Below are 26,355 nucleotides of genomic sequence, written 5' to 3' on the forward strand. Positions count from 1 at the left end.
GACAGTTAACTGTCCACTGAACCTTTTTGGGCATCTTCTTGGATGTCAGATCATTCAATGGTGTCACAATGGACCCATAGTTCTTTACAAATTTCCTGTAATACCCAGTAAGGCCCAAGAAGGCTCTGACTTGTGTCTGGGTAGTTGGAGGAGCCCAGTCCTGTATGGCCTGGATCTTGCTCTCCAATGGTTGAACCTGACCCCCACCTACTAGGTGGCCCAGGTACACAACCTTGCTCTGCCCTACCTGGCACTTGGTAGCCTTGATAGTCAGGCCTGCCTTTTGCAGGGCCTCTAGAACTTTCTTCAGGTGGATCAGGTGATCCTCCCAGATGGAGCTGAAGACAGCAATATCATCTAGATATGCTGCACAAAAGTCATCCACCCCAGCAAGGACTTGATTCACCAACCTTTGGAAAGTGGCAGGTGCATTCTTCAAACTAAAGGGCATCGCCACAAACTGATAATGTCCACTGGGGGTAGAGAATGATGTTTTGGCCTTAGACTCCTCAGCTAACCTGATTTGCCAATAGCCAGCTGTCAGATCAAATGTGCTCAGAAATTTGGCAGAAGCCAATTTATCTATGAGCTCGTCTGCCCTTGGAATAGGATGAGCATCTGTCCTAGCGACAGCATTGAGACCTCTATAGTCCACACAAAATCTCATTTCTCTCTTTCCATCTTGGGTATGAGGTTTTGGCACAAGGACTACTGGGCTGGCCCAGGGGCTCTCTGATGGCTTAATAACTCCAAGTTCAAGCATTTTCTGCACCACAGCCTTTATAAAATCCCTGACATGGTCAGGTTGCCTGTAGATTGTATTATTCACAGGCAGACTGTCACCAGTGTCCACCTCATGGGTGCACCAGTTAGTTTGACTGGGTGTAAGAGAAAACATATGTCTATGAGCCTGCAACACTTGTCTGCAGTCCCATTGCTGCTGGTCAGAGAGGCTGCCTGCCAAGGCTACTCCATCCACTGAACCATCATCAGGGTTTTGGGATAACAGGTCTGGGAGAGGGTCACTCTCTTCCTCCTGGTTCCCATCTGTAGCCATGAGTAAACCCATGTGTGCCCTGTCCACATATGGTTTCAATCTGTTTACATAGGGCACCCTGTGGGGGCTCCTAGGGGTGCCAAGGTCCACCAAGTAGGTGACCTCTCCCTTTTTCTCAAGTATGGTGTGGGGTCCAGACCATATGTCTTGGAGAGCTGCTGGGGCCACTGGCTCCAACACCCACACCTTCTGCCCTGGCTGGTATTCAGTCAGAACAGCCTTTTGGTCATGCCAAGCTTTCTGTAATTCTTGGCTGGCCTCCAGGTTTTTGATTGCTCTCTCCATGTACTCAGCAATCCTGGAGCGGAGACCAAGTACATAGTCCACAATATCAAGTTTAGGCATTTTGAGAGGTAACTCCCATCCTTCCTTCACCAGACACAATGGACCCCTCAGAGGGTGGCCAAACAAAAGTTCAAAAGGGCTATAGCCAACCCCCTTCTGTGGGACCTCTCTGTAAGCAAAGAGCAGGCAGGGTAAAAGGATGTCCCATCTTCGCCTAAGCTTTTCAGGTAACCCTTTTATCATTCCCTTTAGGGTCTTGTTGAACCTTTCAACAAGCCCATTGCACTGTGGATGGTAGGGTGTGGTAAACTTATAGTTTACTCCACACTCTTTCCACATTGCTTTTAAGTATCCAGACATGACGTTGGTACCTCTGTCTGAAAGGACCTCCTTTGGAAAGCCCACTCTGGAGAAAACTCCAAGTAGGGCCCTTGCCACAACAGGAGCTGTTGTGGTCCTCAGGGGAATTGCTTCTGGGTACCTGGTGGCATGATCCACTACCACCAGGATAAATCTGTGCCCAGATGCTGTTGGGGGATCCATTGGTCCAACAATGTCTATCCTAACTCTCTCAAAGAGCACCCCCACCACAGGTAGTGGTATAAGGGGGGCCTTTGTGGTGCCACCTGATTTGCCACTGGCTTGGCAGGTGTCACATGAGCGACAAAACTCCTTGATGTTCTCTGACATGTGAGGCCAGTGAAAGTGTGGGACAAGTCTTTCCTAAGTCTTAGTCTGGCCTAAGTGTCCTGCTAATGGAATATCATGGGCCAAGGTGAGAAGGAAGCCCCTAAATTGCAGAGGTATAACCAACCTCCTGGTAGCACCAGGCTTGGGGTCTCTAGCCTCTGAATAAAGGAGCCCATCATCCCAATACACTCTATGGGTACCTTGAGCATTTCCAGCAGCCTCAGCAGCAGCCTGCTGTCTGAGGGGTTCAAGAGAAGGGCAAGTTAACTGAGCCTGCCCCAGATCTGCCTTTGAGGGTCAACCTAATCAGGTTCAAGCTCTTCTAGGACAGTCTCCTCTTGGATCACAAAATCATCCTCCTGAGAGGGCTGATCCTCAACCTGGGGCAAGTGGGAAGGCACTGCCTTAACCCTCTTGCTCTTCCTCTTGGGTTGTGGTTGGTCTATTGTTTCAAGATCCACCACAGGTTCAGGTAGGCACTTCTTGGCCTGGGACCTGGTTACAGCAAGGACATGTGCTGAAATACCTAGCATCTCTGCATGAGTCCTATACTCCACTTCTGACCATAAGGAACTCTCTAGATCATTGCCCAAAAGACAGTCAACTGGGAGGTCTGCACTCACAACAACCTTCTTGAGGCCAGTTACCCCTCCCCCGGAGAATTTAACAACAGCCACACTATGTGTAGTAGTGGCTTTGCTAGCATTGGTCACTAGGTAGTTCTCACCTAGTACAATTTGTCCAGGGTCCACAAAGTTAGGTGTCACCATAGTGACACTGACACATGTGTCCCTGTAAGCCTGAGCCAGTTTCTCATTAATTAAAGGCGTCTGCCTATACTTGCCCAAAGTATTGGGACTCATAGTAGTGGGCACAGCCATGTCCACATCATAGAGCAGAACTGCCTGAGTAGGGATTCTGACTAGGCCAGATTCCATCTCAGTACCCAGGGTTAACCCCACTATAGCCTTGGGTTGTGTACCACCACTGCTGACTGTACTAGGGGGTGAAGGTGCCTTAGGGGCTGCAGTGGTAGGGACTGGATTTTTCTTACTGCACTCACTACCCCAGTGAGAAACTGATTTACAGTTATTGCGCCAAGGTTTCTTTGGTCCATCATTCTTCTTCTTCTTGTTTCCATTCTGGGAACCACCCTCCTTATTAGAATTATTTTGGGGGCCTGAAGAAGACTTCTGGTATTTTTCTTTCTTATCGCCACCCTTCTGGTCTGCCTTCTTTTGATCACCTCCATGGTTCTGGGGTTTCTGCTTAACCCTTGTTCTGACCCATTTGTCTGCCTTCTTTCCCAATTCTTGGGGAGAGGTCAGATTTGAGTCAATAAGGTGTTGATGTAACAACTGGTTCTGGCAATTATTAAGGATCTGTTCTCTCATTATTAGATTGTACAATCCTGTACAGTCTGAAACTTTACTTCTCAGCAACCAACCCTCCAGAGCCTTAGTGGCACAATCAACAAAGTCAGTCCAGTCCTGAGTCTGAGCTTTTTTGGGTATCTCTGAACAACAAGCTGTATTGCTCAGTGGTTAGGCCAAACCCATCAATAAGAGCACTCTTCAGGACACACCCGGAACAGCGGGTGGTGTGAGTCTGGGGAACAGCCTTTACGACGCGGCTGTTACACCGCGTGCCGTTACAACGCGGTTTTTCCAACGCAAGTCGTTACCACGACTTGCGCTGGAGGGCGCTGCAGGACAAGGAATATTTTAATTTACTATCCAACACCTTCCCTACTGTATGTAGGCTGGTGTTAGAATAGTGAATTAAAAAATTCCGAAGTCTGCACCCCTCCAACGCAAGTCGTGGTAACGACTTGCGTTGAAAAAAACGCGTTGTAACGGCACGCGGTGTAAAAGCACGCGTTGTAGAGCCATACAACTTGTGAGTCTACCTGGAGTGAGGGCTCGTGTGACATTCTTCCAGGTCTCGGAGGGCACAGGAGGCAGGAAGATGATCCGACGAGAGGCGAGCCTCGAGTGCCAACTTCTTTCAGCCTCACGCCCCCAACTTCTTTCAAGCCTCAGGCCCCCAACTTCTTTCAAGCCTCACACCCCCAACTTCTTTCAGCCTCACGCCCCCAACTTCTTTTCAAGCCTCACGCCCCTAACTTCTTTTCAAGCCTCACGCCCCCAGCTTCTTTCAAAGCCTCACGCCCCCAACTTCTTTCAAGCCTCACGCCCCTAACTTCTTTCAAGCCTCACATCCCCAACTTCTTCCCACGCTCTCTGATGCCACTCATCGGATAATGTATTTTTGTTTTATTGGTCCTTCTATAAACAGAGTACACATTGGCTGCTTTAAAGCATCAGGAAGGGAGACTGCTGTCTGCCTGGGGAGCACTGTCTTGTCCCCTCGTTCTACTGCCTGGGTCAGATGCCCCCCCTCCCCTCTTTCGGCAGCAGTGTACATCTGCAGTGCTGTCTGGCCCTGGTGTTCCTGGGGCCAGAGTTTATGGACCGAGTATGTTCACCCCCAGAGACACACGGAACAGCGGTTGGTGTGAGTCTACCTGGAGTTAGGGCTCGTGTGACATTCTTCCGGGTCTCGGAGGTCACAGGAGGCAGGAAGATGATCCGACGAGAGGCGAGCCTCGAGTGCCATTGTATCTGTGTACGTCACGATGTAAACAATAAGAACGCGTGCAGAGCAAGGGCTCGAAGCGGACTCCTGCCCTGAGGATATGGCGTTTTGGAAACAAGAGTAAACACATCTCTCTGCACGGCGAGAAGTAGGTGTCAGGGGTCAAAGGAGGAGCCCTCGAACCACTTTTGCATCACCCCGTTATAAGTAATCGAAACATCTCTTCACAGTGGTCCCACGAGCCCCTCTGTAGTAATAAAAAATAAGAAAAACGTAAACAAGCAATGTTTACATTACCTGGGGAATCCAGTTATGCGCAGCGAGCTGGCGGCCGCCCACGGCTTTCCACGCTCAGAGGCTCCAGAGAGTCAAACATCCATCCCCGAATAAAAAATAAAACAAGGGGGGAAACGCAAGCCTTTGTGCCAGCGAGCTGGAGGAGGGGAGGAAAGGTTTCTGGCATCTGCGTGTTTTCTCGCCTCATGTGTTCGGTCGGCGGCTGCAGCAGCACTGCCCCCTCCTGTGAGAGCCGAGCGCAGGAACAACAGAGCACATGGCTGGCAACACACCATGAGCTCTGAGCACACATGGCAACCTCTGGAGCACGCACGACGAGGCACACTGCCCGAGCACATGTGCGTCCGTTCATATGCGAGTGGTGTGCTTATAATTTACTCAGCCACCTCGCTGTTTTAAAGGGACAGAGTAAAAAGTAAAACGAGTTCTCGGCACGGCGGCCATTTAAAGAGTGGGAGCACAGGGAGGAGACTGCGAGCGAGCAGAGAATCTGGCACAGACTGACGAAAAAACAGCCCTGGCAAAAAAAAAAAAGGAAACACCCACAATGGCCCACCTCTACATGATGGCAAAAAGGGGCGGGGCTTAAAAAACACAGAAACGCCCACGAATCTGCTCCCACAATGATTGCCACATCTCTCTTCCAATGGCTAGCCTCCATTTACGGAGCTAGCCATTGGAAGAGAGAGGCGGGTTAAAGCCACACTACTGAAATCAAAAAATCTCACCTGCGCGACACTGCTGCGCAGTGAACGCCAGGCTTTGACCTAAAAACTTGTGTTAGACGACATCAACCTGCCAGTCATGAACCCAGTCTGATGAATATTAATTATCTTCTGAGGTATCGGAGTGATACGATTAGCTCAAATTTTCATCAAAAGTTTATAATCAACATTCAATAAGCTAATCAGCCTATATGAATGATTTGCATCCATTGGGTTCTTCCCCTTCTTGACAAACCTTACAATTCTTGATTCCCTGACAATTGGGTGCCTGTCCTCCATTGGCTGACACTGGATCAAGAACTAAGGGTTCCAACTATCTGGTATTGATTGCAATGGGACAATTTCGATTGGGACCCGAGCATTCAATGTACTGATTTATAGACACAACTAGGGGTGGTGGGTGGGTTGGTATTCCAAAGTTATTACAGATTCTGTTATATAACTGAGAATATGTACGATGTTGAAATTGCTGTTTTAACTTTTATTATTCGTTGTTGTGGCGATGATGGAAAGTCAATAAAGTCTGTTTAAAAAAAATTAAATAAGGAATAGTGCAGATGTCTGGTGCCTGACCCATGGGTAGAATGAGAGATAGCTCAGCTATGTGAAGCCTGAACATATACTTTATGTCTACCCAGAGTCATACCTTTTCTGCCTAAAGCAAATGTCTCAATGGTCAGTTTCAGAGTGCATTGTGATACTGATGTAGGATTTGCTTTAAAGTACGGCGTGCATAATTTTACTCCAGCATGAGGAAGTGCAAGAGCACTTACATGGTGTAGGCACTGCATCCTAGTGTAGTTTGACATCAAAATGTTAGCCCCCACACCCCCGAAGTTCTTAGCTGCCGCCCTGAACAAGGGTTGGGAGAGGCTGGGAGAGGCTGGTACCAGGTGGGGGCAGGAATCCTCCAGGCTCTCCTCTTCCTCAGCAGAGGTATTAAAGGAGGGCTTGGACCCTGATCAATACTCATTTCTAGGTCCTTGCCCTTTGGTTTGGAAGGGAAATGAAGTGTAGGGAATTATTTACTATGGTAATGAAATGGAGCCAAGATTAAAACCCAAGCCAGACCAGAGTGACTAATTTAGTTGCTAGTCCATGTATTCTCCAGATTAGAGGTTTGCAGCCAGGCATGCCAGTGCCTCTGAAAGCATGCCCTATCCCATTTTAATGTTCCAAAAGGCACTGTTGTGCATGGAGATTTTAACTCACTGGTGGCCTCCTGCTCAGACATTACTGTTTAATGGCCACTAAGCTACATGACTTGTGCCATCTGTTTGTAGTGAAACTCCTTACATTAATAACTTTCGCCTGGGACTGTGAAAGGCCAGGATGGCTGGGGAATAGCCAGCAACAAATGACTGAATGTGGCCCAGTCCTATTGGCCTTTTCACTTGGTCCTTGTCAGAACCAAAAGAGTGAAATCCAGTGGAACATATATGATTCTGGTTTATGTATTTTACCTCATGGAGTTTAATATGCTTTAATACACTTGAATCACTCTGGAAGTGCTTATGCAAGGTATGAATTGTGGCTAACCCCCCCCCCACAGCTGTAAAGATAAACCCATGGGTGGAGCATTGCGTCCCTGATGACATTGAGTAATCTAGTAACCTTAAGTCATCATGCAATAACAAAATCATAAAGGAAGTTTTAGACAAATACAAACAAATTATACAACGTAATGCTACAATTGTAAAAATACAATAAACGTTGTTTACTGCTTGTTTTCTGCTTGTGAAAGGTGGAACAATTTTAAAAGCAAACAATTCACTCGGCCGCTGCACCCAAGTCTGCTGGAACTGGGAGAGCTATTGGAGTGCAGTTTAATCACACGAGATGGACACTAGCCTTCACCGAAGGGAACCACAGGTTTCACTGGGACTGGAGACCAGTAATTCAGTGGCAATTGGACTTTTGCCGGACCAAAGAGGACTTCGAGGGATATCAATCTCTATCGCCAAAAATTGCCCCACCTGGACCGTGAACCGAGCAGTAGCCCTAGGACGACCCCGTTGACTTCATAGCATCTTACAGCATCTTCAGCATTCTGTATCTCTTGAATCAGGACCACTATATTGAAGTCTATGGCAAATCAGCCATAGTGCGTAGAACTGGACTTCAAGGTGCTTTTGAGCCAAGGTAACTGTCTTACTATTCCTCATTAGCCCCCTGACCTTCCCCCTTTTGAATCTGGTCTTCTAACATGGGCCAGAGGAATCAAATCCAACTCTTTAAAGGTTTTACAAAGTTTTCAAATGTTGCAGTTACCGATGCTTGTTCATGAGATTTCCTTTTTACTTAAAAATTTTAATCTCCAGAACCCTTCAGTGGATTTTATTAATTTTGGTGTCTAAAAATTCATACAAATGCAATCTAATATTACAAACTGGTGATAGTTTTTTAGCGTTATGTGACTTATTCTGTGGTTTTGGTACTTCCAAATGCTTTACTCTTTCTTTAATCATGCCTACTCGCAGCCACAGATACCAAGGGTTGAGCTAAGGGTTAACAAGACCCAGGTCGGTACACTGACAAGGAGGTTACACAGCCACACTATGTTTCTCTTCACAAGCACAGCAGCAACAAAATCGGCAGCACATTGCACGTTGGGCAGGCGACGTGGATTCATCTGTATGTGCATTCTGAAACGCCTCCTAGGATTGGTGCACCCATCCAGGAGGCGGAGCTAATCATATGACTGCAAACGTTCCTTGTCCTTAAGAAGCCACCCTACCAACTGAACTCAGATAATATGTGTGACTAATTAGGGACCCCGTGGTGATGCAGGACTTTATCCAAAATATCTTAGTATAACTCGTGATGCATGGCACTTGGCAGGACTGTTGGCATGGAGCTTCAGATTGTTTTACATTAATTCATCACAAAGACCTTAGGCTTAACGATGGGACTGCTTAGTGGAATCGAACATTTACTTATGAGATCTGAGCATAATTTGCAGGTTGTAAGTTTGAATGCTGGCAAGGCAAACACAGCTTTACATCCTTCCAGAGTGGATAAAATGAAAACCATGGGTTGAATAATAGTCACATCACTTATGTGTAGCGGTAGCGACTGCAAAACTGTGAGTATATGTCCTATGTAGAAAACAGTATTGTTGAATGTGAATAAATGAATGGAACTTTTTGAGTGCACTGCAGCCCAAATTGCATCTAGGAGCCGGGATCTGCCACGGCGTTTCATCCTCTTGAATGGCCTTCTTGTGTAGTCAGTTTTTGAGGGTGATCTTGGCCTCTGCCCCAGTATGCCTCATGGACGATGAGAGAACCTGGCTTCTGTTTTTTAACTTAATTGCAAGTAAAACGGCGGTCATGATGATGGGCGCCCAGACCACTCTGAGCCTAAACAATAGGAGGAAGCTCAGACCAAGTTTGCAAGTGAGGACCTTGGGAGTCACCAAGGACTCTTACCTGTCAGAGACCTCGAATAGCTCATATTATCAGTGCTGGACTTTTCATTTGAAGAGTCCAAGAAAGAATACTCCCAGCCTATCATGGCCGCCATAGTTCAGTCTAAAACTGAGTTCGGAAAGAGTGCATCAGTAGTCTTACCAAAACACTCACTACAGACACTGTAGTGACTCAAAAATGCAACAGCAACAAGACAAGTGTCCATGTTGTTCTAACTCAAGGAGCCCTTCATTGCATTCCATTTAAATCCCTTTGCATGATCCACAGAGCGCTGCTCAATGAGGACCCACTTTTTGTACATCGTATATGTTCAAAGTGGAATCCTAGAATTTACCTTCAGTCCTCTACAAAATTCAAAGTTATGCCCACACACATTGCAAAGAGCAGGTAAGTGGGGAAACTTCTTTCTCTGTTTACCACCAAGGTCTGGGACTCCCTACCATTAAAATGTGGTTGGGTAGGATAGAAAAGCATTGTGTGAGTGCTCATTGGATGTATCAGTACTGGGATAGCTGAGCATTTGGGTGGTTAGGACAGAAAAGCATCGTGTGAGTGCTCAGAGAATGTTTCAGTACTGGCCAAGCTTTGCATGTAGGTGGTCAGGATTGAAAGTCACTATGAGAGCTCGCTTTCGTGTCTCAGTACGGGGATAGCTTTGCATTAGGATGGTCAGGATAGGAAGTGATTATGAGCGCTTGCGGGTATCTCAGTACTAGGATAGCTTTACATGGGGCCAGTCATGACAGTATGTCACTTTGAGCGGTTGCTCGATTTTTCAGTACTGAGACAGCTTTTCATATGGCCGGTCAGGACAGAAAGTGATTGTGTGAGAGCTAGTTAAGGGTCTCAGTTCTGGGATAGTAGCTTTGCCTATAGCTGGTTAGGATAGAAAGTCACTGTGAGACCTTGCGTCTGTCTCAGTACTGGGCTATATTTCAATGGAGCTGGTCTGGTTAAAACTCATTAGTAGGTGTCTCAGTGCTGGGATTGCATTGCTTGTGGCAGGTCAGGATAGAATATCATTGCAAGGCCTTGGTGGGCATTTCAGTATTAGGACAGATTGGTGTGGCCAGGTTAGGAGCATACTGTGAGAGCTCGGTGGGTGCCTCAGTGTTGGGATTGTTTTGAATGGGGCAGATAAGGATCAATCAATCAATCATAGCATTTGTAAAGCGCACTACATACCCGTGAGGGTCTCAAGGCGCTGGGGGGGGGAGCTGCTACTGTTCGAAGAGCCAGGTATTGAGGAGTCTCCTGAAGGTTAGAAGGTCTTCGGTTTGTCGCAGGCGAATGGGGAGGGTGTTCCATGTTTTGGGGGCGAGGTGGGAGAATGATCTGCCTCCGGTGGCCACTCTTCAGATGCAGGGGACGATGGCGAGGGCGTGGTCTGCAGAGCGGACCTGGTGGGCAGAGGTGTAGAGGCTGAGTCATCTGTTGAGGTATGCTGGTCCGGTGTCGTGGAGTGCCTTATGTGCGTGGGCGAGGAGTTTGAAGGTTATCCCGCTTGTTGATGGGGAGCCAGTGCAGGTCTTTCAGGTGGGGTGTGATGTGGCTGCGGCGGGAGATGTCGAGGATCAGGCGTGCGGTGGCGTTCTGGATGCGTTGGAGTCGTGTCAGAAGTTTGGCCGGGCTCCTGCGTAGAGTGCGTTGCCGTAGTCCAGTCTACTGCTGACGAGGGCTTGGGTGACCGTCCTTCTAGTTTTGGCGGGGATCCACTTGAAGATCCTGCGAAGCATGCGGAGGGTGTTGTAGCAGGAGGAGGAGATGGCGTTGACCTGCTTTGTCATGGAGAGTGTGGGGTCGAGGATGACCCCTAGGTTTCATGCGTGGTTGGTGGGTGTGGGGGGTGCTCCTAGTGCCGTTGGCCACCAGGAGTCGTCCCAGACCGAGGGGGTGGAGCCAAAGATGAGGACCTTTGTCTTGTCCGAGTTTAGCTTCAGTCTGAGAGCCTGGTGGGTGTCTCAATACTGGGACTGATGTACATGGGGCAGGTCAGGAGGGAAATGCACTGGGAGAGCTTGGAAGGCATCTCAGTACTGGGATTGCTTGCACGGAGATGGTCAGCATAGAATTGCAATGTGAGAGCCAGTTGGTCATCTTCATACAGGAATTACTTACATGGGCCAGGGCAGGATGGAAATGTATTGTGAGAGCTTAATGGGTGTCTAAGTATTGGAATTGCTCTTTATGGCGTAGGGTGGGATTTAAATGCATTGGGAGAGCTTGATGGTACCTCAGTACAACTTTGAACGGGGCAAGTCAGACGGACAGTGAAAGCTCCAAACATATTTTTGCAATGTTCTGCTTGCTGAATCATTACACCAGGACAGTTGCATGGTCGCAAAAATGTGATCCTGTGTCAGAAACTTTCAGTGCACTGTTTACAGTAAAAAAAAAAGAACAATTGATGGACAGAATGCAGAACAATGTCATACATTCACCCCAATACAGAGATCTGGACCTAAATCCATCATTTTTTTGCTCACCATCCCATTCCAGTTTGGACCCAGCCATATGCAAATCAGTCTTGACCCTGCACCCAATGGGAACACTCCAGCCCGAACTGCCAGGCCAGGCTCTCCTTGGACTGAATACAAGCATCCTAGGACCGGTTTCGGGCTTTCAGCCCTCATCAACCAGGATGGCTTGACTCCAGTGGCATGGAGAGCACGGGACCCACGTCTGGGCATACCCGTCCCACTCGGGGTGACAATTGCAAAAAGAACAGTTGATGGACAGAATGCAGAACAATGTCATTCATTCACCCCAGTACAGAGATCTGGGCCTAAATCCATAATTTTTTTGCTCACCGTGCCATTCCGGTTTGGACCAAGCCATATGCAAATCAGTCTTGACTCTGTACCCAATGGGATGCTTGTTTCTGGTCCAGGGAGGACCTGGCCTGGCAGTTTGGACTGGACTGTTCCCATGGGCCACAGGGTCAAGACTGATTTGCATATGGCTGGGTCCAAACTGGGGTGGCGTAGTGGGCAAAAGAACGTCGGATTTAACCCAGATCTTTCGACTGGGGGCGAATGTTTGCATTGTCAGCATTCCGTGCATCATTTGTTTGCTGTTACACTTTTCGCCCTAAGTGGGATGGGTATGCCCAGACGTGGGTCCCTTGCTCACTGTGCCACTGGATTCAAGCTAGCCTGGCTGAAGAAGGGTGACATACCCTGAAACCGGTCCCAGGATGCTTGTTTCCAGTCCAGGGAGGGCCTGACCTGGCAGTTTGGTCCGGACTGTTCCAATGGGGCACAGGGTCAAGACTGATTTGCATATGGCTGGGTCCAAACTGGGGTGGCGTAGTGGGCAAAAGAACGTCGGATTTTACACAGATCTTTTGACTGGGGAAGAATGTTTGCATTGTCAGCATTCCGTGCATCATTTGTTTGCTGTTACACTTTTCACCCTAAGTGGGATAGGTATGCCCAGTCGTGGGTCCCATGCTCACTGTGCCACTGGATTCAAGCTAGCCTGGCTGAAGAAGGGTGACATACCCTGAAACCGGTCCCAGGATGCTTGTTTCCGGTCCAGGGAGGACCTGGGCTGGCAGTTCGGTCTGGACTGTTCCAATGGGGCACAGGGTCAAGACTGATTTGCATATGGCTGGGTCCAATCTGGGGTGGCATAGTGGGTAAAAGAACAATGGATTTAACCCAGATCTTTTGACTGGGGTAGAATGTTTGCATTGTCAGAATTTAGTCCATCATTTGTTTGCTGTAACACTTTTCACCCTAAGTGGGATGGGTGTGCCCAGACGTGGGTCCCTTGCTCACTGTGCCACTGGATTGATTCTGGCTGAAGAAGGGTGAAAAACCCTGAAACTGGTCCCAGGATGTTTGTTTCTGGGCCAGGGAGGACCTGTCCTGGCAGGTCGGTCTGGACTGTTCCCATGGGGCACAGGGTGAAGAATAATTTGCATATGGCTGGGTCCAAACTGGGGTGGCGTAGTGGGCAAAAGAACGATGGATTTAGCCCAGATCTTTTGACTGGGGGAGAAATGTTTGCATTGTCAGCATTCCGTCCATCATTTGTTTGCTGTAACTCTGTTTACATTGAGGCATCTTGACCAATCCTTTTAACATGAGCATTTTCTCTGTTTATAAATTATACAGACACAGACAGCAATGCTTAGGCTCTTTTTTGCTTCCATAGATCCCCATATAAAACACTTCCACACATGAAGGCGCCCCTTTGGATTCTTAGGCAAAGAACTTTCAAACAAACTCACTATCCAATTTAGAACTAATCATAAATAGTTCACCTTCAGAAACATGCCTAGTGTGCAGGTAGACCTCTCTTTGGACCCTTCTGCTGATCCAGTTTCATCAGGTTCAATTTAAACTATATTACTTAGCACCAAGAGGCACTCATACGTGGGGTAGATCATTGCACCTTACAAGAGACACATCAAACAAATGTAAACATTTTTAAACCTTTGTCGACCCAATGGTTACCTTTTGGCATTTTCTTCAGGTAGCTAAAGACGGTGCTCTGATCGATGATACTCTTCGCTCTAAAGAAGTGAATGCTGGGAGGGAAGGTCCCCATCCTGGTGGTTTCTATCACCTCTTCCTGCTTCAGCTTCATCAGCATCTGGTTGGCGCGGTCCTCATCTGCATCCAGCACGATGCTGCCACCCGTAAGCATGGAGAGCTCCTTTTCCATCAAAGAGTCGCGGTCAAGGGGCAACGGTACGAGGTGATCTACACAGGTCAAGCTCAGGAGAAGCCACACTGAAGGCCAGGTGCGAAGGACTCCCATGATCACCTGTTTACTGAAGTGGGGAGGACACAAATACACAGGTCAATGCACATTTTATTGTACATATGTGTGCATTTTTAATTACAAGAAAACAACGCTTAGTTTAAATGAATTTTAGTTAGCATAACCAGCCTTGAGTTGACATGACTAGGCCAAAGTAAACCAGTGTTGATATTCATTGTACAGTGAGGGAAAAGAAATATGGTTTCCTACATGCATGTCTCTCTTCTGTGATTTTTCATTTCAGAAAACAAATAAAACAGAATTAATTTCATTGCACTGTTTACTTTCCAAGCAGAAATGTATCCTTTTGTGTTCCTCGAGAAAGAACCCATGTGTAGAATATTTTTGTATTTGTAACAAATTCAAGTTTGTTTGTCCGAATCTGCTCTTATAATCCATTCATTAGTTGTACTGTCTATTCTTTTGATTGGTTGTACAAATGTCATGCTATTTCCTTCATATCCTAGGTACGACTTAATATAATTATGCAGAAAAGTCAATATTACTAAATGTTTCTTATTTGATGTGTATTAAATTCTTGAGAAATCATTGGTTTATGCGATTATTAGTATAGTCCTATTATATTGGATTTCACCATTTCGAGTGTGTGATTATTACTACCTGAAATCTTTTAGATGTGCCTTTTTTTTTTAGAGATGTGCCAGACACTTTGCTTACTTCCACGAAGGCAGACTCCAGGTCAGTCTGTCTATACTTAGGGGCATATTCTCAAGCCCCCATCGCCACCACAACGTCACTTTCACTTAACACTGCCTTGTGAATAGGGCCCCCTTCGTGCTGCTTTTAGCATAAAAGGGGCTTGCAGTGTGTGTTGCGGTGGGCGTAAATAGGAGGTAGCGCCAAATTTAATACCAGGAAAAATCTGGTCTTAAGGTGGCGAAATGAGGTGCTTTTCTTTCTGCTCGTTTTTTTGCTTTTTCCATGTGTGCTGCCTTGTGCAGCACACATGGAAAAAGCAAAATGCCATGGTTTGTTTATGTACAGGATGGTGTCCCTTCCTGTACATAAACAAACCTTTTTTTAAATGCTGTTTTGTAAATTACATTGGTGCCGCATGAAGCAGCACACATGTAAGTTACTAACTGCCATTAACACACCTTCCTGTACATAAACAAGCCTCCCGGCTTGCAGACACCCTTGTATTCTCGTGCAAGGGTGCCTGCGTTGGCGCTAATTTGTGAAACTTAGCACTATCGCAGGCGGAAACGCAAGGCTGCACCTTATCCATGAGAATAGGGTGCAGCCTTGCGTTTCCAAAGTGGCGGAGAGAGGCGTTAAGCCAAGAAGACTAACGTCTCTCTCCGCCACTTCCTTGAGAATATGGCCCTTAGACTTTTCGTGCTTTCCAAACTGTACAGACTCTGAGCTAGTTTGTCTATTGATTTATGCTTAGACTTTCCTTTTGAACTGAGCACACTTCATGCTAGTCTTTTGTTCTGAACTGTTCTTTGGTTCTGGCTATTTACCTACTATGTGGAAAACCTTATGTTAATCTTAATGCAGTTTAATATTTGATGCATTATTAATGCTGATTTGTATTTGAATAACTAACTATGGGACGCGCTGCTGCAAGGGAAACGTGGAAGTCCGAGACGCCAACCTCTGGACCTTTATCTGGTGTGGGACTCCGTTTCCCAGAATGCATTGCTCCAAGCTGGCTGGGAGGACGAGCCTTGTGTGATGCTTTTTCAGCACCAAGAGACTTCTGCAGCATGGGGCACGCTGCTACAGGGGATGAGGGGAGACCCGAGACGCCAACCGCTGCAACTTTCTCTGGAGTGGGACTCCGTCTCCCTGAACGCATTGCCGCAAACTGCCCAGGAGGAGGAGGAGGAGCCTCTCTGATGCCTCCTCAGTGCCAGGAGACTCCTGCAGCGCGGGAAGCACGCGGGACGCATGCAGGCACGCCCAGCGGCGCCCGGGCTAAGCCTAGGACAAGGGCAGGCCTGGTCCACGGCTGAATGTAACTGGGCACTGCCAGCCCCCTTGACCCCACCATCTGGACGTTCCTGCAGCCAGTTGAGAGCAGAGACAACTGATAGAGGTACTGGGGCAAATGAGACAGTACTGTTTTTGGTTGTTTGTTAGTTTTTTTTAAATCATGCTGCTTTGGCCTGTACCCCGTCCCCAAATGAACACACTATAAAAACTGTAAAAGGAAAAAACAGGCTGCTGCACAGCAAGGGCAGCGTCCTACTGATACTGAAGAAATGGGTAGGCATAGAAACACTCCAGCCCAAACAGCCACAAGCTCCACTCTGGATGTTTTTTTTTAGAAAAAGCAGTGTTGTATAGTAGTTTAAGACCTTACTGTAATTTTCCAGATTCATGCCCTTATATAGGTATAAATCACCATATCCTTATATAGGCATAGAAATCATAACCATATTTAGACATAGTTCATGCAGTCCAAATACGGCAGAGCTACTTCCACTAGTTCCGAAAATCCACAACGATTTCTTGGAAAACGGCTTTAGCAGTTAGGGACTTCCCCTTAATTGAATATTGATATGTCCAAGAACTCATGGAGTTTTCAAAGGACTGAGACGCTTTGATGACATTATTATGTCCACCTTTACGTCAAACTCGGCACCTTCAAGGTATAAATATGCCCACACTTGCCATAGCAAACACACAGTGTTTGGAGCAGTTCGACTATCTACTTGCCCAACGCATCCTGCTACAGCAAGTGCCGAAGGAAGCCAACCCTCCAGCAGACGCACTGAGAGAGACGCTGTCTTCTCTGCTGCAGAGAAATCCAGCTCCAGTGTTTCCAAGCTACCCTTGCGGGTTGTTGGGAAATAGAGTCCTGAGATTGACCTTCTTCATTCTAAACCAAGGTACGGAGCTGATTAGACCCTAAGAGAAATCTTGGATAGATTCGTGGCAAAGAATACTAAATGTATGCTACACCTCACTTACTTCTTCCCTCGTACTAAGCTTAGGTTAGGTACATCGGGGTAGGCGTATTTTAGAAGCACCAGTTGAGTACTTTTTAGCCTCTGTTATTTATGTATGTATTTATCTATGGTCTAGGAACCATACAATGCTCTTACAGTATTATTTTATTCTACTCTATTTACTGTATGCACTATATTTTGCAACCAGTATTACGATTGTAGCAGTTCATTTCTTATGTTTGAGAAAGAAGACTATTCAATAAATCCTTATATTGAAAACGCCCGTCTATCTATGTCTCTGCACCTCCTGTGAAACAAAGCATGCACGAATGACTGTGTAAAATATCTATCTATTGGTTCCACGACGCTGAAGATCAGTTTTATCTTGGGGAAACAAAGTTGTCATGTTTATGCAATTGTCAGAAACTAAATCCCTTCTTGTGAACTCGAGAAAGTATCTAGTGAGCTCTGAACTAACTGGCACTCACAATTAAGTCTAATATATTTCGATAGAGACCTAGTAGACATAAGTCCTACGTCACAACTATAGGATATATTATTCCAATGCACAGAGCCTATTGGGAATATAGGAACTACACTACATGGCGCCCAACGTTTGGTAAGGCACTAATTTAACGCTAGATACTAGAGTAATTCAGTTGTGGTTTTCACAGAGACCCCTTTATCCCGTAAAATACTCCAATAGACATCTGGAGTGGGTTAAAGGATAAAATATCCGCCTTAAACTGAGTAGGACAAAAAATCCTATTTATTAGGTTTTGGTATTGTTCAACGTTGAAGGATACAGTGTTCCAAAATATTGTGCACCTTATCTTTATTTCCTTGAAACTTGCTTTGAAATGAAATGAAATGAAAAGACGATTTATAAAGCGCGATAGCTGCCCTCAGGCGTCCCAGCGCTTTGCAAGACTTTCAACAGAATGTCGGATACCGACAAAGATAATCCCAGGAAATGCAAACCAACCAGGTCTTGACACTACAGGTTTCCGACGATGATGCGGATGCTATATCATCCCGGAAAATGTAAGGAAAACCATAGCTATAAAGCTTATAGAAAATGGCCTATCAGCAAGAGGAGGTAGGGTAATTTATGTCATAGAGGCACATGAATATTGGCAGACAGAGGTATTCAATTCATGAATTATCTTTTCACAAGCAGATGCAACAACACATGTGTTCCACTTCTATAAGATAGAGGAAACCCCAGCGTAATACGTTCCTTTCGTGGACATTGAAATTCCACTAACTTACCAAGAGCATCAGCTTTGGTTTAAAGGTGCCCTACGACATCAAAATCACATTACCAGGCCCGGTCCACTAGGTAGACCAGGAGCAACATGGCCGATACTAGCCAGCTATACACCACATCCTGCCATTGAACAAATGACAGGTCCAGAACTATTAGCTCAGCTAAAACAATTAATTAAAATTCATAGACAATTGGTACAATATGTCATGCGGACTCTAACAGTCCAACCTGCTATAAGAATTCCACAGTAAACCCTTCATCAAGGGAACACAAACAAAATCACACCACAGACTATTCAATCTGTCATCGGTAAATTACCCACAAAAAGGGAACAAATTCCATTCTGGTTAGCTCAAAAAATTACTCAGATTGAGGCAGTATTTCCCGATAGTACACCTCATGAGAAACACAGGATTCTTACACTCTGTTTACCAATGGGGATCGCACCACACCTGGAGGACTGTGACACTTGGGGTACAGTCTTTGCTGCAATCTACACAAAAGTACATGGTGTTCCGTCCATGGCGGTAATACCAGATGTCCTGAAACAGATTCAAAATGAATACGGGGCAGAGCCTGCTTTAAATCTCGGTATGAAGTTACTGAAGGATTTTAAACAGGTCTCAGCTATAATATTAGCTAATATTAAAGGTGAAGCAGCATCCGTGGCAATCCGCCAAAAACTAAAAAAACTTGATGTAACTGAGCAACCACATGAACTTGCCAGAATAATAGAAAAATCCTAGGAAGAACTAGGAAGAGATAGTTTGGGAGGGAAACCAGTAAAGCCCGAACTAACAGAAAAACCTGAAAAGGTTTTTATTAAAAACCCTCTCACTACTCCAAAAAAGAAGTGGGAAAATACTAGACAGACACTTCCTAAAGAGAAGCGTTCTCAAGCAAGAGGTAGGTCTCCTCAAAAGGAGCCCTCTGAAAGAGGTATAACCTCAGAAACAGAGATAATTTGAGAAAACCAGATAGATATCAAGAATGAATGCATTCAGGTTGAAACTGCAGATACCAGGGTTAGTGTTCCACATAAGTTATATGAAGTCACACTCCGAATAGAGGGGGACATAACTAGGAAAATAAAAGCACTCTTTGGGGAAAACCTATATAAGGGTTATGACATTCTTCTGACTGAAAAAGACTGGCCACCTGAATTTGTCAGGGAGAGCCTACATGGCGAAGAGATCATTATGCCAGCCTTCTCAAATCATATTCCTATTCATAAAAAATACACCCATGCCAGAAAATGGGCTGTGGCCCAGGCACCAGCATTATATCAAAATCATGTGGGATGGGATGAGGATTCTCCTCACCATAAGATCCAGTTTCGTTTCAAAAGCTTTATTCGATTATTTCACAAAATAATCATAAAAGCATACAGAATATGTACAATATTCATTAATAAAAATGTAAACATGATGCAGCTCGTGAATAATTAAAAAACAGCTTAGAAGATTAAAAGACCATACTTTTCCTAACGGCCATTGATTTAAAAATAAATGTAGCTGTGAAGAAACAGATATCAGGATCCTCTAGTGAGAACAGTAAGCTCATTGCTGATTTTATCGTTGTTACAGCCTTTTTTTTTAAATAAAGGTTTCAAATGAGCAATGCGAAGGTGCAAATAAAGATAGCAAATAAATAGGAAGTGTACAGTGCTCTGTTTAGTAACCTTGTCACAAGGGCAGGGTGAGGAAGGATGATTTTTCATACGGGGGAACGCCACCAAACGATTCCTAATCGTAATCTAGTGAGGACAAACCGATGGGATGGTCTAGTAACTATCCTCAGATAATTTTGAAAGCCAGGTGTCACCACATTGGAATAGTAGAATTGTGACGTAATTAGCAGCATATTAACATTTCTCCGTGATTGTGCTTTCTTACTCAAATAGCGACACTTTAACTCTTTCTTGGGGATATCGGATAGGCTGTCGGGGTCAGCCTGGACGTCTAGATTAAATACATCTCTAGCTGTTGCCACAACATAATGAATCCATGGGATCAGTGAGCATTTATCAAGGAGAAGGCAGTCACTAATAATACTCCTGGTAAAACCAGTTTCTTCCTTCATCCAGATTGCTCTCCACACCATCAAGGGCCTTGGGGTGATTAAGTCAGACAAATACTCCAACCCCAATTCCTGGTGTGTTATCTCGGTTGAGGCTGATTTGGGTAGACATAACAATTTTTTAATAAAACAATTTTCCTCCACCTGTAGATCCACGTGACGACTATACCCCCAAACACCGGATCCATATAATGCGATTGAAACACATCTGCAACAGTAGATGTGCAGCACTTCATGGATACGGTACAAAAGGGGGTGGTGATGGACGGAGCATCTGAACCAATCAAACACTCACACCCAGTCAAAAGATCTGGGTTTGATCCATCACCGTTCTTTAGCCCACACTGCCACCCCAGTTCAGACATGGCTATATGCAAATCAGTCTGACCTTGTGCCTCATGGGAACAGTCCAGCCCGAACTGCCAAGCCATGCCTCCCTGGACCGGAAACAAGCATCCGAGGACCGGTTTCTGGCAATACAGCCGTCTTCAGCCCGGTTTGCTTGAATAAAGTGGCAAAGCGAGCAAGGGACTCACATCTGAGCATACCCTGCCACACTTATGCGGGCCAAAAGCGGTACAAAAGGGGGTGGTGATGGACGGAGCATCTGAACCAATCAAACACTCACACCCAGTCAAAAGATCTGGGTTTGATCCATCACCGTTGTTTAGCCCACTCTGCCACCCCAGTTCAGACATGGCTATATGCAAATCAGTCTGACCCTGTGCCTCATGGGAACAGTCCAGCCCGACCTGCCAAACCATGCCTTACCTGGACCGGAAACAAGCTTCCGAGGACCGGTTTCTGGCATTACAGCCGTCTTCAGCCCGGCTTGCTTGAATCCAGTGGCAAAGTGAGCAAAGGACTCACGTCTGAGCATACCCTGCCACACTTATGGCGGCCAAAAGCGGTACAAAAGGGGGTGGTGATGGATGGAGCATCTGAACCAATCAAACACTCACACCCAGTCAAAAGATCTGGGTTTGATCCATCACCATTCTTTAGCCCACTCTGCCACCCCAGTTCAGACATGGCTATATGCAAATCAGTCTGACCCTGTTCCTCATGGGAACAGTCCAGCCCGAACTGCCAAGCCATGCCTTCCCTGGACCGGAAACAAGCTTCCGAGGACCGGTTTCTGGCATTACAGCCATCTTCAGCCCGGCTTGCTTGAATCCAGTGGCAAAGTGAGCAAGGGACTCACGTCTGAGCGTACCCTGCCACACTTATGGCGGCCAAAAGCGGTACAAAAGGGGGTGGTGATGGACGGAGCATCTGAACCAATCAAACACTCACACCCAGTCAAAAGATCTGGGTTTGATCCATCACCGTTCTTTAGCCCACTCTGCCACCCCAGTTCAGACATGGCTAAATGCAAATCAGTCTGACCCTGTGCCTCATGGGAACAGTCCAGCCCGAACTGCCAAGCCATGCCTTCCCTGGACCGGAAACAAGCTTCCGAGGACCGGTTCCTGGCATTACAGCCGTCTTCAGCCCGGCTTGCTTGAATCCAGTGGCAAAGTGAGCAAGGGACTCACGTCTGAGCATACACTGCCACACTTATGGCGGCCAAAAGCGGTACAAAAGGGGGTGGTGATGGACGGAGCATCTGAACCAATCAAACACTCACACCCAGTCAAAAGATCTGGGTTTGATCCATCACCGTTCTTTAGCCCACTCTGCCACCCCAGTTCAGACATGGCTATATGCAAATCAGTCTGACCCTGTGCCTCATGGGAACAGTCCAGCCCGAACTGCCAAGCCATGCCTTCCCTGGACCGGAAACAAGCTTCCGAGGACCGGTTTCTGGCATTACAGCCGTCTTCAGCCCGGCTTGCTTGAATCCAGTGGCAAAGTGAGCAATGGACTCACGTCTGAGCATACCCTGCCACACTTATGGCGGCCAAAAGCTGTACAAAAGGGGGTGGTGATGGACGGAGCATCTGAACCAATCAAACACTCACACCCAGTCAAAAGATCTGGGTTTGATCCATCACCATTCTTTAGCCCACTCTGCCACCCCAGTTCAGACATGGCTATATGCAAATCAGTCTGACCCTGTTCCTCATGGGAACAGTCCAGCCCGAACTGCCAAGCCATGCCTTCCCTGGACCGGAAACAAGCTTCCGAGGACCGGTTTCTGGCATTACAGCCGTCTTCAGCCCGGCTTGCTTGAATCCAGTGGCAAATTGAGCAAGGGACTCACGTCTGAGCATACCCTGCCACACTTATGCCGGCCAAAAGCAGTACAAAAGGGGGTGGTGATGGACGGAGCATCTGAACCAATCAAACACTCACACCCAGTCAAAAGATCTGGGTTTGATCCATCACCGTTCTTTAGCCCACTCTGCCACCCCAGTTCAGACATGGCTATATGCAAATCAGCCTGACCCTGTGCCTCATGGGAACAGTCCAGCCCGAACTGCCAAGCCATGCCTCCCCTGGACCGGAAACAAGCTTCCGAGGACTGGTTTCTGGCATTACAGCCGTCTTCAGCCCGGCTTGCTTGAATCCAGTGGCAAAGTGAGCAAGGGACTCACGTCTGAGCATACCCTGCCACACTTATGGCGGCCAAAAGCGGTACAAAAGGGGGTGGTGATGTGGACGGAGCATCTGAACCAATCAAACACTCACACCCAGTCAAAAGATCTGGGTTTGATCCATCACCGTTCTTTAGCCCACTCTGCCACCCCAGTTCGGACATGGCCTGTATGCAAATCAGTCTGACCCTGTGCCTCATGGGAACAGTCCAGCCTGAACTGTTCCCATGAGGCACAGGGTCAGAGCTGATTTGCATATAGCCAGTGTCTAACCCAGGGTGGTGTGGAGTGCAAAAAACTATGGATTTAGGCCCAGATCCTTGTACTGGGGTGAATGTATGACATTGTTCTACATTCTGTCCATCAACTGTTTTTTGCAATTTTCACCCCGAGTGGGCTAGGTATGCTCAGACGTGAGTCCCAGGCTCTCCACACCACTGGAGTCAAGCTATCCAGGCTGATGAAGGCTGATAGCCAGAAACCGGTCCTTGGATACTTGATTCCGGTCTGGGAAAGACATGGCTTGGTAGTTCGGACTGGACTGTTCCCATGAGGCACAGGGTCAGAGCTGATTTGCATATAGCCAGTGTCTAACCCAGGGTGGTGTGGAGTGCAAAAAAACAATGGATTTAGGCTCAGATCCTTGTACTGGGGTGAATGTATGACATTGTTCTACAACCTGTCCATCAACTGTGTTTTTTGCAATTTTCACCCCGAGTGGGCTGGGTATGCTCAGACGTGAGTCCCAGGCTCTCCACACCACTGGAGTCAAGCTATCCAGGCTGATGAAGGCTGATAGCCAGAAACCGGTCCTTGAATGCGTGATTCCGGTCTGGGAAAGACATGGCTTGGTAGTTCGGACTGGACTGTACCCATGAGGCACAGGGTCAGAGCTGATTTGCATACAGCCAGTGTGTAACCCAGGGTGGTGTGGAGTGCAAAAAAACTATGGATTTAGGCCCAGATCCTTGTACTGGGGTGAATGTATGACATTGTTCTACATTCTGTCCATCAACTGTGTTTTTTGCAATTTTCACCCCGAGTGGGCTGGGTATGCTCAGACGTGAGTCCCAGGCTCTCCACACCACTGGAGTCAAGCTATCCAGGCTGATGAAGGCTGATAGCCAGAAACCGGTCCTTGGATACTTGATTCCGGTCTGGGAAAGACATGGCTTGGTAGTTCGGACTGGACTGTTCCCATGAGGCACAGGGTCAGAGCTGATTTGCATATAGCCAGTGTCCAACCCAGGGTGGTGTGGAGTGCAAAAAAACGATGGATTTAGGCCCAGATCCTTGTACTGGGGTGAATGTATGACATTGTTCTACATTCTGTCCATCAACTGTGTTTTTTGCAATTTTCACCCGAGTGGACTGGGTATGCTCAGACGTGAGTCCCAGGCTCTCCACACCACTGGAGTCAAGGTATCCAGGCTGATGAAGGCTGATAGCCAGAAACCGGTCCTTGGATGCTTGATTCCGGTCTGGGAAAGACATGGCTTGGTAGTTCGGACTGGACTGTTCCCATGAGGCACAGGGTCAGAGCTGATTTGCATATAGCCAGTGTCTAACCCAGGGTGGTGTGGAGTGCAAAAAAACAATGGATTTAGGCCCAGATCCTTGTACTGGGGTGAATGTATGACATTGTTCTACATTCTGTCCATCAACTTTGTTTTTTGCACTTCATGGATAAGACGGTCCCCAAGCTTGGTCGCGAATTTAAGAATTCCGTGGGCACTTTTAGACATTTTGGCCTTCACATTAATTATCTCTTGGGATCACATGACATTACTGTTAAACGTAATACCCAAATAGCAGAATTTTTTTACGATTTCTATTTTCTTATCCTCTATATAAAATGGTTTCAACTTCCTCATTTTCTTCCCACACTGCATAATGAAAGTTTTGGTATTATTAGTTTTTAACTTCCTACCGTTGATGAATCCCGCATACTTGCCATTAACCTCTGCAGGCCACAAGGAGTTCTAGATAAGAGCACCGAATCATCGGCATAAAGCAAAACGGGAATAGCCAGATCATCTGCTTGTGGGGCATCAGAATTGACCTGCTTAAGTTCAGTGTCGATTGTGTTGATAAAGAGGGAGAAAAGAAGGGGAGCTAGAACGCACCCTTGTCTTATGCCCAGATTAACTCTGATGCTATCCGTACATTCTCCCCCTTGGACATATTTTATGCGGGCAGATCATTTAGTGTAGAATCTGGCCAAAAAATAAATAATCCCAGGAGGAGAGCCTTGCTCTAACAGGGTTGACCATAACAATGCATGGTCAACAAGATCGAACGCGCTACTAAGATCCGCGAAGCAGAGGAACAACGAACCCTGAACCCTGCTTGGTGCACGTATACTTTCCTATTAGGAGGTCTAAGTTTATTTTTTTTCAAATCAAAACTTTATATTTTCTGGAACACACATAAAACACATCAAACAAATAACAAAAACACAATAATCATCAATATTTCCTGATTCCTTCCTACCCATACAATCTAATGACGGTTGTGAAAAAACAACAATTGATGCACAATCCGTGTGGGAGATAGTCCTGAACACCCAGTTCCAAAAGTGTGTATCCAGGTGTCTTGCATGTGACTTTTAATCAGTCGAACTCCTCCAATTCATGAAGTCAGATTGTGATTAGGCACTAGGCACAACCAGCAGATGCTGTGAAGTTTAGACACAGGTATTCACTTAAGATGTTGACATGGTATGACCCGTGAGATTTTAGGAAGTGACATTTCACTAGTCAGCTGAATAAGCATTTTTTAATAATCCTGGATGATTTTGTGAAGCCAAAGAAGGCATGTGTCAGTAAGGCACAGAAATAGGAACGGACGCTATGTGGCAACATATATGGGGTGGGGATGTCACTTTTAGGGTGGTTGGAGTCATTACTAGAATTATGGCACGCTATCTGGAGAGCCATTGAAAAATGCTTCTGGATCATCTAGCTGTTGTGAATATTCGTAAAGTGAGAATTCTATGGGGAGAAGAATCCATCAGAAAGGGAGTGCCACAAGAAGCCCTTAGGTGGAGAAAGAAACTTCCTAGTCTTGTCCTTGATGGAGACCCATCTGCTTCATTGAGGATCAGAACATTCTCTGTCCCACAGAATTCTTACTCTTCAGTGTCACCAATGTTCTGGAAGAGTGTGAAAACTGGGCTGGTGGAAGATGTGGGTATCTTTTATACATTTGTTTGCCACATAAAGGGCACATCTCAAATTTTTTTTTTTGTAAAATTTTTATTTTCCAAGTTCAGTGTGCAAAACACAAAATAAAACAATACAACGAGCGACATCTCTGAATTACAGTTTAAATACGGGCAACGCACTGTAGGAAGAAGAGTCTTAACGGCAGTGCAGCATAGATAGTCCAAATTCCAATCGAGGAGGGCAGCCGGAGCCGAGGCTAGCCGTCTCGTGCACAAATCGCTGAGCCCTACTTAATGTGCAATGATTGTCGCGTAATAGGAACCACCCACAACGAACCTCCCTCCCACCCCTCCCATCCCTCCCCCCCGTGGTGATGACAGCCATTCATACATACAGACACACTACTCTTGTTTAAAGTTGAAATAGGTGGAGCGCGCGTACCGAGGAAGGGCAGACTGCCGAGGGCAATCCTCGTGAAAGGAATCGGACTAGAGGGCCCCAGCGAAAGATGAAGTTCTTAAA

General features: G+C 46.5%; 1 protein-coding gene across 2 annotated transcripts in view; it reads right to left on the minus strand.

Moving 5' to 3' along the window:
* LOC144808584 (adenosine deaminase 2-like) overlaps positions 1-26,355 on the minus strand; it is a 468,380-nt gene that overhangs the window by 366,877 nt on the left and 75,148 nt on the right. For both annotated transcript variants that reach the window (XM_078673647.1, XM_078673645.1), the window contains exon 3: positions 13,547-13,866. In XM_078673647.1, coding sequence (XP_078529773.1) covers positions 13,547-13,853 — 307 coding nt within the window. In that variant the 5' untranslated portion in view covers positions 13,854-13,866. The remainder of the gene's footprint in view (positions 1-13,546; positions 13,867-26,355) is intronic.

This window comes from Lissotriton helveticus, chromosome 1_1 (genome assembly GCF_964261635.1).
Source record: "Lissotriton helveticus chromosome 1_1, aLisHel1.1, whole genome shotgun sequence".
Taxonomy (NCBI): Eukaryota; Metazoa; Chordata; class Amphibia; order Caudata; family Salamandridae; genus Lissotriton; species Lissotriton helveticus.